Raw genomic sequence first — 15,230 nt, 5'->3', positions numbered from 1 at the left:
CATGTATAATGCAGGCAGAATATCCACGAAAACTGTGCATTTTTTTTAGTTTTCAGGAAACAATCACAAGGTTTGGAGTCTTGTTACTGAAAACAGAGTATTTTCCATCATGCATAGCAGAAGCATCAATTTTATCTAAGTGCTAGCACTTAATCAGTTCTATTCAATTCTGCCTCCTTTCACAGTAGCAAGAAATTCTACTACAAGTCTCAGAATTATTTTCCAACTTCGCATATCGGGCAATTTGAACAAGCATTTCAACTTTAATAATGGTTTCTGGATTACTACATAAATAGAGAGTCATTACTATTTAAATGAACAAAGAAAGCCTTCAAGCCAATGAAATTAAGAAAAATATCCTAAACCATTAACAAACCCTTTGGTACCTTTGCCTAATTTGTCCTGTATTAATCATGGACAGAAAAAGAAACCAAATGTTACACTAAGGAAAATTAGCTATAAGCACTAATGGGAAAAGACTATATAGAATTGTTATTTTGTTGAAAAGAAGAAAAGCTCTTGAGAATTGAATTTCTGTGAAATTTAGAACATAAGAAATGAGTATTCACTACCAATACATAAAAAAGTATGCCTTTCCAGAAAATTTTCTTTATTACTATGTTATGTTGGTTAGTTTGCACTGTAATGTATTTCATATGTAGTACAGGTGCACCAGTAAAGTTTTCCTGCCAGTTGATGCTTCCTGACATATTGACCATCTGCCAGAACACTAACAGTTGGTGTAAGCAAAGCGATATTTAAAATGGAAGTTGTATGCACTGTAAACAAAGTAAATTGGTAAAAAAATAAATATTTGACTTACTATAGGACCTTGCTATATTTCAAATTGTTTTTACGTTTTGAAAACTTGACTGTACAGCTCCTTCTCCTACCCATTAACTCTTCTGAAAGATATTCTGGTGTCTCCAGATTTCACTATCCTGGTGGCTCAGCTAGTTTTCTAAATTTTTTTTTTTTTTTCAGAATCTATTCTGGATTTTGGATAAAAATTGTGCATTTCAGGCTGCTTCCTATTGGGCAAACAATGGAATGCATTAGATTGGGCAGAACAACTCCTTTTATACTCAGCAAACCTCAGCCAAGATCCTGCCTTGGTGGTCAACATCAGGTTTATGAGCTAGCAAACCTGATCCAGGAGCAGGAAGGATATGAAACAGGGAATCTCAAATGGTTTGAATAACTAAGAAATAAAAGGTAGAATTTACCTGAAGTGCTTTAGACATAAAAGTCCCTATCTTTACCTTCCTTAAAAGTATAATCACAGTTATTTCAAAAGTAGATTCTTCAAGATAAATGCCTGGTGTCACTAGTACAGAGCCCCTGTGGGATGCTTTATAAAGTTACTGGCAACCCTTCTGCTGCATTTCTTACATGGCGTTTTAGCCTGGAGACTTTCAATGACAATGCAATGAAGACCTCGCAGATTTGCTATACATTACTGCCATTTTTAGTGAACTGTGATGCTAAAATGAAACAGCACCAAAAAGATGGTGGAAATCTTCTTGTACAACTTTTACTCGTGCTAGTGAGCACTCACATAGGTAATGTTACTGGAGTTAATGGGGCTCCTGTCAACATGACTCACCAGCAAGAGAGATGGTTCCAAAAGAAAGGAAAGCAATGGATTCAGCACTGGAAAGTAAATAAATTCCTAGCCAGACTTATAAGCACTAGAGTCAAGTTTAAATTCACAAGTGTCACAGTTTTTCTTTTCAGGCAACTTGTGTCTGATCAGTGATTGAAAATTTTATTCAATTTTCCTCATTTAGGTGAAAAGCTGAGGTAGTTTTAATGGAGTAAAAGGTACAAATAAAGAGTATAGTCTTCTGGTAATCTCAGCTTCCAAATACATTCCCCAAAGGAATACACCAGTTGTAACGTTCTAACATTTTACAGAAATCTTTTGTCAAAAGATTTACAGATCACTAGCATGTTACTATCACCACTTTAAAAAGTCTCTTTCCTTAACTACGTGCAGTAATTCCAAAGTGATGCTTGGTAACTCCATTCAGGACAAGAATAACTCATAACAGGGGCTTTCAAAGATTCAGCAGTGGAAAAAATGGAAATTATCTCATTTGTAAATTCCAATTCTTTCTGCTTCAGAATTAATGAAAAGAACATCAATAACTCCTCCCCACAAAAGCACTGTGGTTCTGGAGGAAGCTTCCAGCAGTGCAGTGAGAGCAAGCAGCCTACACCGTTGTAGCATAGAAATTGTTTAGCCACAGACTAAATGATGTACTTGCATGCAATTCTAGGGAACCACATGTGATTAATAAGGTGGCCCATTTCCTCCTCTCTTCCTAAATGAATAAAGTTTTCCGCTGCCTGGCACTCTGCATCACCATTTACATTTATGCAAAATGAATGCAAGATACTATCAGTCTAGAGCAACAGGTTCTATCAACCATGTTAGATTCATTTTGCACAGGGCTGGACAGTAACAGACAGTGCAGAACATCTCATAACCAAGAATAGTAGTGTTCTGAAAATGTCACCATTTTAATGTCAGAACGCATATATAGTTCTTGTCAAGTGTATCTTAAAATTAGAAATTGAAGTAGTGTCCCTCCCCACTTCTCTGGGTCTTGAAGGCAGGAACGTTTCTGCAGTCTTTAAAAAGATTTTTTTTTTTTTTCCTTTGAAAAAGTTTCAACAACAGGAGATAAACAAAACTTTGGTGCATACTCCTTTGATCAAGCACAGGCTCCATTGTGCTAAGCAGAGTAAACCTTTAATGAAGCTGGAGTCAAAATGCAAATAAACTGCATTTTCAGAGATGAGGACTACTAGCCTGTACATAACATTCAGACATGGAGTCTAAGCAGACCTTGCATCAGCATGTCTTTTATAAGATAAGGAAAGCCAGGTCCATGGGCATACCAGAAGTTTGTTGTGTCTACAGAACTAATCCAGTAAGAGTATCCTGCAGCAATGCTGTTTGCAAGGCGCAAAGACATCTCTTAGGTGAAGATATGACTACTGTTAGTAGACTAACCCAGATCCTCACTAGCTTTCTAATGAAGGGGACAGGACTATTATTTCTGCTTCATTCAGGTGCATGGCTTCAACATAGGCATGAAAAATGAGCCTGAAGGCTCACAACTGGTTTATAGCAGAGAGAGAAGAGAACCTAGATTTCTGGGCAATCAGTTATATCACTGATTACATTTTTTTAATGTAAGGAGGATAACAGAGAGACATCTTAAAGAGAAAGTCACACTTTGCGTGCCAAACTGAGATTAAAATAACCAAATAAAAAAAGAAATTGTTCTCTGCCCCATGAGATTTGAGTTTATCTACCTTCTGATTCTCATTTGCATGAAATTTAACTGGAGGTATAGCCTCTAGGCTACAGGCTCCAAGACTCTAGCAACTCTAGCAAGAAAAAAAAAATCACTTAAAGTAACAACTGAAATTCTGAAACACTTGGAGCATGTGGAAGAGCCCAACTGAGACAACAACATATTGGTGCTATGAAAACAAACAAAATGGCCTCAATCTAACCAGTGTTATCACCAAACAGATGGAAAACCTCACAGAGCTAGAAGATACCAACCAGTTATTTCTTATTTGAAACATACGAACTTTGAAATACATCAGTTGCCAAAAAATGATAGCTGCAGGAAAAAGGTGACACTTTAATACTAACCATTGATTCTAGAGTATTTTCAAACAGGCCCAAGTTAGGTGAACTAATTGAGCAAATTAGACCCTACCTTTCAAAACCCAAGAGGAATTTACTAAACAATCAAGAATTTACTCAACACTTACAACCACCTAAAAAAGGCCACTTGTAATCCAGGAGTAACACATTGGACCCATGTGGATGGTTTTTAAGTCCATCACATGAACATCACTTTTACAATAAAATGTCATTTTCAGCAAAATAGTGATCTTATAAGCAATATACTGAAATGGTCTTATATAGCTGAACTTTCAAATATCCCCCCCCAAAATGTAGGGAAATTCCTGGCAGGTTTAAAGTAATTTGTCTACTTAAATGACAATTTTCAGACCCAACTTACTTCTTTGTAGCCGAAAATGATACGCCCATCATTGAGAAGGGTGGCCTGAAAAGTGAAACTGCCCAGGTTGTAATTATCCTGCAGATGTACATGGTCCCACTGGACAACTAGTGCTGTGCCTGTGAACCCCAGAGTGGGAGTAGAGAGGCAAAGGGAAGAAAAAAATGTGAGAAAAATATTAACTGACTGTAGAAAAAGTACTTAACTGCAGTTACTTGAAACAAGAACAGTGCTTTGTCTCTTTTCAGCAACTTTCAGCCCAACATCTTGAAATGATAAAGATATTACACACATGAGTTGCAGCTGAAATCCTCTTAAAGGTAGACACCACAGTGCCACAAATAACTACCTCAACTACTCACATAGAAGTGTGCTAAAGTGAGTGGTCAAGTAACTCATCTGGAATTGCACAAGGAGTCAACAATCACTAAAGATATGATCCAGCACTCAGAGTTCAGGTGTGCTCCCACAACCACTGCTCTGCAGTGGCTTTTTTACACACTATATATATACCCTAATGACTTTGAAATTTGAAGGGCTAATAGCATTGCCTGTTTAGTAGAAGTTATTATTTGAGGAATTCAGATTCTTCCATTAACTATGCATTAATATAAATAGCATTAATTTTTTTTTTGCCTGGTGCAAGCCCTTGCTCAGGCTCTGCAAGTTGAAAAACATTAGGTGCTGGCAATAAATAAACATAGTTTAAATTAAAACCACTAAGAGTCCATAGACAGGGTAAGTATTGAGTCTGGTGTGCAGAGATTTAGTTGCAAGAGGCTCGTTAATATTCATGGGAGTTCTCTGTCTGAATATCCACTTATCGCACTAAAAATGTACCCCAAGAAACTTGCATCCCTGTGAGCATGTTTTACAGATGTTGAGGGTTATATTAAAGCAGTTTGGCTGAAAGACACTTATCACCAAAACTGTGCTTACTGAAAATGACTTTTTTGTCTTCATATGCCTTCCTCAGCATACTTCTCTCTTTGGCACTAATGGGAGTTATGTGCTTTGATTCACAACACTTTAATTTCTTTTCTTCCTGGAGTGTTCAAGGTGGGTCAGTATGCATCCAGCTCAATGCATTTTTGATATATCCTTGAAACACCTTTTGTCACAGATCTTCTGTGCTGTAACTTCCATGAACACACCTTGGTAGGGGATGTCATTAAACTATGAGCATGCAAGTTTTTGGTACATACTGTGCTAAGTCCACCACATTATTGTCCCATGTGTCTTTCATAAGCACAGTACATGTTCATTAATTGTGCACACAGTGCATTTTTCTTTCTGTGACCATAGTCATTAATTGCTTTCTGAATATTTATTTGATTGTATTAAATTTCATTTTAAAGGAATTTAAAGGGACTTTTAAAATCGTTGGAATGAAAATAGCCAGAACTTCTTATAGTCAGTCTTTGAGTACCTCAGATCTATGTGCATCTCAGAATCCCAAGCTAAAGTGGAAGTCAGCTGCCTCCAGAACAGTCGTTTCATTCCCAGGGCCTTTATGTAGATTCGTGTGTACATAAGTTCCTTGCAGTTAGCTCCATGAGTGAGACTTCGATGGGTCACCATGCTCTGTGCTTGCCCACTACAGATGCCACTCTAAAGCGGCACACTTACTCACAGGGATAAAACATGCATGAATAAGAAATAAGGAGCTGAAGATACAATTTGCTCAGTTCCTTTTTATTTGGGGTAAGATAGCAAATTCTTTGTCTTAAAGCACATGGGGTCCAAAAGATCATCATGCCTTACACATGAAGAGGGATCCAAAATCTCAAAGTAGTATTCAACCTTGTCATGAAAGCCATGTGATACAGCTTGATACACCTGGTATGGAGAATGGAAGTTAGGAATACAATGAGAACTAGCAATGTCTTCCCCATAATCCTCAGATTCTTTCAGTAGAGATGACAGATCTCAGGCCATAATGTCAAATAATTTATGAAACGAAACTAATATTTTTTCTGTTTGAAAATTCTCCATGCAAGGAGTAGGATTTTCTCATGTAAGTCTATTTTATTGGATTTTTAACAAATAAATGCTGCAAGTAATGACTAGATTGAAAGGAAAGGTTATGACTAGCTGCAAAGGTGATAGGATACATTTTGATCCCTGATCTAAAGAATAAAAATTAACAGACCTGGTTGGAAATGTGACATATCTTTGGACATGTTCATAATTTGTGCTTAAATTAACTATGAATAAACATACTTAGAATGGCACAGGCTTATCCTGGAAGATTTAAAACAATTATAGATCTCATGATATTAAGTCAAGATACTAAACTCTGTAAGTTTTAAATTCAGAATAGACAGTCACTGTCATTGAATTTGATCACTAAAGGCCTGAGGTAAGGCACCAGATGCCTTTTAATCACATAGGTTATGTTTTCAAAACATTGATTGTAACCAACTTCATGAGACAAATATCCACACTTTCAAGGCCTGTGAAATATCTCACAGAGCTTCAAGTATAACACTGCAGTTTGTCTTTTACCCTTTCAGTCTTTTGTATGAGGGACTGTTGAGAACTCATGGTGTAGATGAGTGTATTGGATTCCAGTCTTGGGACTTAATCATCAACAGGTTTATTAAACTTATACCTGCCTTGCTTCTGTGTATTCTTGCTATTACATTCCACAAATGCTTTTTTAATTTTAGCTAGTGGTTTTTTTTAAGTAACAGGAATTTGCACTTTTATACAAGACAGATTTTTGCCTTTAAAATTGATAAAATACATTTCTAGTTTGAGTTTATGTAGTTTAGCATCCAGAAGATATCTGTCCAATTAGGAAAAAGCTTTCATAACTCTTTGACTGAATTCTAAGTTAAGAACTGTTTATGGACGTCTAGCCACATGCTTTATACAGCTTGTGAGTTAAAAAAAAAAAAAAATTAAAAAAATCTTCAATTTTTCCTTCAAAAATAGTTATTTAGGAAAATATGAAGATCCAAGGGACACAGGCACATTCATTTATGAAGGACTACTACATACCATTATCAAAGTATCTGACTGTTGAATTTCTTGACACACTGGGGTCAAAATTTGCCATTAAGGGTGCAATATATTGTGTAGCTGTTAGCATTCGATGCACAACTTCTCCAGTATATATGAAACCTACAATAAAAAAAAAAAAATTGAGACCATATCAGTAACTTCTGAAAAGATTTAATAGAATGGCAGGTTGAACTAGGCATTGCCAGAGCATTAAAGGGTCATTTGAGAGAAATTAATCCCACCACCAATTTTATGGTGAATTAAGTAAGAGCTAAAATATCAGGAAAATTTCTGTGATGGCTGCCAAAAGAACAAGATCCAAGATAAACAGTGGAACAATTAGTTCAAGAAGCAAGTTTTCATACAGAAATAAAACCAGAGCAAACTCAGGGAAAAATAACTCCAGTTATGGACAAAATGCAGATATGCGGCATTATCAAAACGAGCAATTTACCACCGTGCATATTCCATATTGCTTTCTATCCCTTCCAAAACTGCATAATTTGTTTTGCTTTTGCAAATCATTACCTCTTCAAAAGTTAGTCTAACCCTTTTTCAAATTTCTAGAGACACATAGTAAGAGATTATTTCAGACAAGAAAAGGTCACAACCTTCAAAAAAAAAAAAAAAAAAGTCAGCTGAAGAGTAGAACGGATAGGATTTTTTCATGATTATAAGCCAAGCAGCATTTCTGCTACATTCTCTGCAGTGTCAGGTCTCACTAGTTTATCCTATTCATCCCTGAATCTACAGTACTCCTCAGATCAATAGTGGGCTTCATTCATCAGAGGTGCTCACCCAAAACCTCTTACTGGTTTGGAACCGGAGTTCTTCCTTCAAGGAAGAACAGTGATCTATGGTGAAAACAGTAATGCTGCAGTTATCTTCAAAGCAAAACTTTGTATATTTTAATAGCAGGAAACCCCTGCCATTTTAAACAATAAATGGTCTACAAATAAATCTGTATTGCTTAGGTTTGCCAACTCCACTTCAACTGACTAATGGGACTAACTTTTTTAGATACCCCAACCTGAAGGCTGACTTAAAAACTCCCATTGCCCTAGAGTGAGTCTTTTCTTAAGTTTTATTTTAGCCTTTTCCTTGCTGGTCAAAACTGACAAACTTTAAGTTGATTGGAGTTACAGGTAGATCTTCAAAACTAAGGTTTGCACACTACCTCCCCTCTTAAAGTGCTTACCAGATGGTGCCTTATGCTGAAGCGTTTGCTTTTTTTCCTTCTATTGATTTAATGAAGTATATTCCAATAGCAAACATCCCAATAACAAGAAGAATATTAGAGTTGTCTGAAAATTTTCTAACAGAAAAAAATTCTATTTGGAAAACGTCTCACAGAAATTAAATTCTTTACTGGCAAATGATAGTATCCACTGGAACAGTATTTATGCTGTATTTATGCTCTCTTCCTCCACAATCCCTTTAACCGTCAAGCCCAACAGACCTTTTCTTATCACATTTAGTGCCATTGCAATACAACATATGATGAAGGAGCATGTAAATCTATCCCTAAAAGACAATTGTGAAATTCCAGAACTAAACACAAACCTGAACAACTGGAATTATCCTGAAGGTAGAAATAACATTTTCCAGCCAACTCCACTTAATATATGATATTAAAAAACTATTAGTGTGCAACCCTGCTTTCTTAATGATACTATCTCCATCCTAACCACTGTGAGATGACACAGGTTTGTTAAAAGGCTTGTTTGTTATGATATAGGAAATCTCTGAGAACATGCAAAAAATAGAAAGTTTCTGGAATGCTTTAGGCATCCTTCTACTCCTGTCTTCTCCTGAAACATGTTGGTAAATCCTTGCTAACTGTTCACAGAACTAGTTCTAGAAATCATAAGATGCTATAAACAAACAAACAAAAAAGGTGGTTCTTTGGAATAATTTTCCTGCATGGCTGTTAGCAGTTAAGATTAAGTACCATGAAGTCAACTCAAGTGGAGGCAATAGGAGACCTAAGAAAAAGCCAGGTGTGGAAAAATACAATAAAAGATTCAGTTGGAAACATTTGGCATTGACAAAGGGGTGAGCTAAGAACCTAGCTGCCTTTGCTTTAAAAGACACCTATGTATTCAAACAATACAGTATTTTAATTTCTGGACACCTCCTAACTACTAATTAATTCTTAGGACTAAACTACAACTGTCTTTTTGGGGGATGGGATGGGACACAGAGATTCTTTCAGTTAAATATCTAAACACCACTTTTCTCTTTTGCTAATTAATAGGAAGAAAACAACACCAATTAAAAAAAATCTGCCCACGCATATTTACAAGTCATTTATAAACCTAAACTTGCGGAATATACAATTGTGGCTGTAATTTTACTCTACTACTCATCATTTTAGGATAGCAAACAGTCCTGCCAAAGTATAGTCCCTGAAATGTATTTGCATTATTTCCTGTTTATTGCTGTCTGCTTCTAAAATGTCATTCCCTTGAGAAGTATTCCATAATGCTTATTTAGACATTTTAAACACATATCATTTCACAGAATATTTGTGCTTCTTATTATCCCTATGGCCATGTGCACGCATATTTTAACACAGTCTTGGGTAGGTCTATAACCTTGAAATCATTCCTCAAAAATATTTTGAAGACAATATAAACAAAGCCTTTGAATCCATATTCATGTATTACAATTAACCTTAATACTTCAGTAATTATTAATCCCTTGCACAATGGTCCTATCCTTACACACAGTTTCCCTTTCATGCTTTCATCCCATTTACAGTATAAATGTCACCATTATAACTAATAATGAGGCAGATACAATAGGAAAAGAAAGGACTTAATTGTGCTGGAACACATAACTAAGTAAATCGACCCAGGTAATTAGTAACCACAGAGCGTATTTCCAAGTGTTTGCCGGATGCAGCTTTACTTTAGACAAAAATGGAAAGCAGGAGGTGGATGATAGCTGGGAAGCAGGCAGGCCTTGCATAAAGATCATTCTAATGAGAACTCCAGTCATGCATTGGAACAACTTGAAAAGAAACACAAAGTCATTTCAAATCATCCCAGAGATTCAAAGGCTGAAGCCACTGTTGAGCATGGACATTTTACCATTGCCACTACAACTTAAAGAAAGCAGCAAATGTAAAATTAACTTATTCTTGAATTCTGCAGAATTCCACAGAAAATTGGCTTATAGTATCTGTGACCTAATTTTCTGACAGTGGTAAATGCCCATGGTTGATTCATTTAGTCAAGGAAGAATTTTTCAGACCTGCAATTTCCTGAACCACTTAATCTCTCCTTTGTGGGAGGCATTGGTAGAGCTCTTTTCCAAAACTCTCCACAAACACTATACCTAGAAGCATAATATGCTCCTAAATGCTGGAATGAAGACAAATAGGAAACAGTGCTCAGCATTTTGTAAGTTTTTTATGTATACATAAATCTAACTAAAACTAAGCATGAACTAACTAAAGCCACTTGTAAATCAAGGAAGGTATACTCCTAGTCCTAGGAGTGTACAAATACACACTCAGAAAGAGGGGAAAACTATATACGTATATATATATAAAACTACTTAAATATGAAAGCACACTTCCACTTGATGCAGGACCCTGACTTGATTTAAAAATGCATTTTACATCTAAATTTATCCATTCTAAAATATGTTCCCTATCTGTTGCATTTTAACATGTTAGATTTATGTATAAGATTTCACATACAAGATTACAACAATCTGCACATAGGTTTTCTTGTGGTTTCTTTTTTCTACTCCTAGCTGCGCACAAACTCACTACCACTTAGAAAGTTTTTCAACAATGTTTGCCAAGTGTGCAGAGTAACAGAATACAGGATCAAAGCAGCACAGGCAATGAGTCCTTTAAAGGTGCTATTGTGCGTCTATAAAGATATGATAGGCTATGGGATATGCAGGCAACATACAAATGGAACATCTAGGTTGATAACTAACTTCTCCCTTCTAAGACCCTGCATGAACAAGTTACATAAACCTCAGCCTGATTTTATATAGGTGACATTATGATAAACTGGTTTTGCACTTTAGCATTTAGCTGAATTAGAACAAAACCCACCTTAGATTATAATTTCAAGTGTGATTTCTTTTTAAATATCTGAAACTGGTCATATCTTAAAAGCATCATACTGAATACAGGGTATAAATGAATTATACTTCTATGTGCTTGTGATGAGTAGGGTCCATTTTGAGAATGTGTATTTTAGATGCTCAGTACTTCTTCAAAGCTATTATGACAGTTCAGTCTTTACCTATGTAGTGGGTTGACATTTGCCAGCTGCCACATGCCCACCCAGCTGGTCTCTCACTCTCCTTCCTCAACAGGACAGGGGAACAAAATAAGATGAAGAAACTTGTGGGTCCAGATATAGACAGGAAGAACACTTGCCAATTACTGTCACAGGCAAAACAGAATTGACTTGGGGGAAATGAATTTAATTCATTTGCATATAAAATAGGTTTGGATAGTGAGAAACAAAGACAAATTAAAATAACACCTTCCCCCACCCCTCCCTTTTTCCCAGGCTCAATGTCACTCCCTCATTCCTGACCCCTCTAACTCCTCCCCATTAAGCTGTGCAGGGGGATGTGGGTTGCAGTCAGTTCATAACACTTCATCTCTGTCATTCCTTCCTCCTCACATTTTTTCCCTGCTCCAGTGTAGGTCCTCCCCACAGGTTGTAGTCCTTCAGGATAAACTTTCAGGATTCCAGCATGGGTCCTCCACAGGCCACGGTTCCTTCAGGACATTTCCACATTTTCAGTGTGGGGTCCTCCACAGGCTCCAGGGAAATACCTGCTCCAGCCTGGTCTCCTCCACAGATGCTTCAGTGCCTGGGCGACCTCTTCCTCCTCTTTCTCTCCCCTTGGTGTTCAACAGGGTTGTTTCTCATGTTTTTTCCCTCCCTCTTGACACTGCTGTGCAACATTTTTTACCCCTTCTTAAACACGTTTTCCCAGAGGTGCCACCAGTTTGGCTGATGGGCTCAGCTGTGTTCTGCAGTGGGTCCATTGGAGCCAGCTGTATCCATCTCTGACATGGGGCAGCCCCTCACCTCCTTCTATAGAGGCAGCCACCCCACTACCAAAACCTTGCCACAGACCCCTAATACAACCTAAGACTTAATCTAATATTTTATTTGTTTTATATATTACCTATTTCATACTTTATTCTATATATCAACTATTTTACCTAATATGCAACAATACCATTATTTAGCATTAAAAAGATCTAGACAAAAAGAATCATTGTGTCTGCTGAAAAATAAAATAATGGTGCTAAATAACAGCAATGAAATAAGTTGATGTGGAATTATTCCTTCAAAAAGCCATGACATTTCTTTCATTAAAAAAATATAACATTTTGTTTATTCTCAAAAATGATATTTATTGGACATAAACACCTGAAACAATACTTCTTTCAACCTGAAATACCAAACAACACATTTGACATGAATGGGAATGCTTGAAACCACTTTGTGTAGCTGCCAATAAGCAGTTTGACACAGGCCTCAAAAAAACCTGTAATTATCTTTCCCTTCTTTTCATAGTTCTGAAGAATTTGAGAGCTTGACTGAATGGCAGGTAAGTTCCACCAAAGCTCCATAAACCAATGGTTATCGGGTGGTTTTGCCATCATGGTACAAGTTGGCTCATATACCTTCTGTACAGCAGCATTCGTGTTTCAGGTACAGACACTTATATTACTTTTACAGTCTACAAAACCTGATGGGTTTAAAAGGTAACTAACTGCTCCCCTTCCACATTGGTTGATGCTATCCAAAGTTGTCAGGGAGTCCCCAGAGAAGGCTTTTTCTCCCATTCAATGTGCCTGAAGATATTGACTCATAGGGAAACAAAAGATGCATGATGTACATTTTTCCTGAGACAGCTTACTTAATTCCAGATCAGAGAAAGGAGAAGATGATACTTGGAATTTAAAGACCAAATCAAAAAGTATGCATTTAAAATAACTGAAATGAATGGAGTGGTACAAAAAACTGAAGCTCAAAACAAAGAACAAATCTAACCATCTCATACAAAATATTAACTGCAGAAAGAAATAAGACTGCTTTGGAAAAAAAAAAGTTCATTTTCTTATCAGGCAGCTGATGTTAAGTAAAACCATATGTTAAAACCCTTAGTAATACAACAAGCTGTGGTTACTTAGCTGGAAAAGGAACTGCCTGCCAGCAGCAGCTGAACAATGAAGGTTTTGCATGAGAGAGACGGTCTCTGGGCAAAGGCAGAGCTGCCATTCGAGTGCACAGTTCAGTGCAGGTTTACTTGAGTGCCTTTGCAGCATATAAACTAGAGGGGAAATAGCAGAGCAGCTTCCGAAAAACAGAACAAGAGGAAAGTGGTTTCCCTAAGAGGGTAGGCTCCCACCCTGATCACCCAAGGGAAAGGCTTGATTTCAGCTTGTGTATTCACATATGCAACAAGCTTTGTAGAGATGCAACAACACACTCTCAGACTGCTCCCCTCCCCCCTCCCCAAAATGTCTTGTTGTATAGAGGAATAATTCCTTTCATTTCTCCCTGTTCATTTTCTTACTTAAGCAGGGTGAGAGTACATGACTTCTGCTGCTCATTTTCCTCCAAAACACTCTGAAAACTGTTTGTGCAGCCAAGAGAGAAAACTGCAGAGGAACTGGCAGGAGCTTCCCAGCTCTCTGCTTCTCTTTTGGTCTCAGCATAATCAAAGCCTTCTGAAAGGATCTGCCCTGGGGCATGTGGTGGTATCTCATATGACCCCAAAGCTACCTCAATGGGTAGCAACACTTCTACTCCGTCTTTACCATCCCAGATCCAGTGCACTGCCCACTTTTGATGGAAAACAGAGTCAGCCAAGTAGACTACTGTACAGATTAAGATTTACCACAATTTTCACAACTTTACCCCCAACCTAGCAATTATATATTATTGAAAGACTGACATAAACCAAGGTTTGTTATCTACCTCACCTGAGGATCTACTTCCCCACCCCGATGAAGAAGACAGTAGGAGAAAAATGATAAGAGACTTACCTCGGGCTTGTTTAAAAACCCTACCATAACCAGCTGTGGGGCCAAAGAAGTGTTTAATGCCTGGTTTCTGTCACGCAGAATTGGGCATCACCTACCAAGACAACAATAAGCTGCTCACAACTTAATGGGGGGTAAAAAACCCTCACATTCTACAATTGATTCATATGCCATCTTGATGTCTCCACCTGCCAGAGATACTGTCTTGCCAAAGAAAAAATTTGGAAAGTGGATCAAAAATTCTTCCGCCGAGTTCTCCAATTCGCTATGATCATTGGTAATGCAAAAAGCTGCATTCATTTCTCTTGTTAAATTACTGTTTGCCAGGACAGTAGGAAAAGTAGACCAGAGATAGAGACTGAGAGGTAGGACATGAGAGTTTATATAAATATCCTGTAAGACTGAGGTTCTAATAGTAATTTCAAAATTTAAAATGACTCTCAGAATTAGCACACTCTGAGACAAATATTATCGTATTTAATTCTACCCAGCAACATCTCAGCATATCTGCATGAGATTAGCCTTAAAGACCACTTCAGCAATTTCTGGATATTCCCACTTGTAAATAGAAAGCTGCAAATAAATTAAATAGGGAAATTAGAGTATAGTTTGTTGCTATTTGTAGCTAGGAAGCTCAGATTTAGGTAGCAAAATAAGAGCTAGTGAAACATATCTGCACCCTCTGTAAAGATTACTGGAGTATAGCAACAGCTTTGCCAAAAGCAGGAGGGGAACTGCAGCCTCTGCCCTCAGAGCCACCCCATGCTGTGTGCACTCTGTCTCGCCTGCTCCCTTGCTCAAATTACTCCAGTACCTTGGCCCAGACCTATTAGTGAGCCCAGCTTAGTGGGCCCAGCCCACAGACATCCCATCTAAGATCTCTTTTATTTCCCAGCCACATGCTAACATGTACCTACAAAAAGAAAACCCCAAACCAAAAATCAAACCATTAAAATCTTTCACTATGTGAACAGCTATTCCTTAATGCACTTCTTCTGTAGTAAGCTGCTGGAGAACACAGCTATCGTTTGGGAAAGCTATGGCCTCATTCGCCTTCAGCAAAAACAACCAAGTTTCCCCCAGTAGGAAGGCCTGAAAATTTTAGGAGTGTTGTTACTTAGGCA

The 15,230-nt window shown here is 37.4% G+C and overlaps 1 protein-coding gene across 1 annotated transcript in view; it reads right to left on the bottom strand.

Annotated features, from left to right (window-relative positions):
* The window catches only part of PLXDC2 (plexin domain containing 2), a 282,907-nt gene that overhangs the window by 76,240 nt on the left and 191,437 nt on the right, over positions 1–15,230 (bottom strand). Inside the window, exons 5-6 of the mRNA XM_030009614.2 lie at positions 7,059–7,181; positions 4,053–4,171 (exon numbers count right to left, since the gene is read on the bottom strand). Of these exons, the coding sequence (XP_029865474.1) occupies positions 4,053–4,171; positions 7,059–7,181 (242 nt within the window). The remainder of the gene's footprint in view (positions 1–4,052; positions 4,172–7,058; positions 7,182–15,230) is intronic.

The sequence above is a fragment of the Aquila chrysaetos genome, chromosome 3 (assembly GCF_900496995.4).
Source record: "Aquila chrysaetos chrysaetos chromosome 3, bAquChr1.4, whole genome shotgun sequence".
In the NCBI taxonomy this organism is placed as follows: Eukaryota; Metazoa; Chordata; class Aves; order Accipitriformes; family Accipitridae; genus Aquila; species Aquila chrysaetos.
This window is presented reverse-complemented; position numbering and strand designations above follow the sequence as displayed.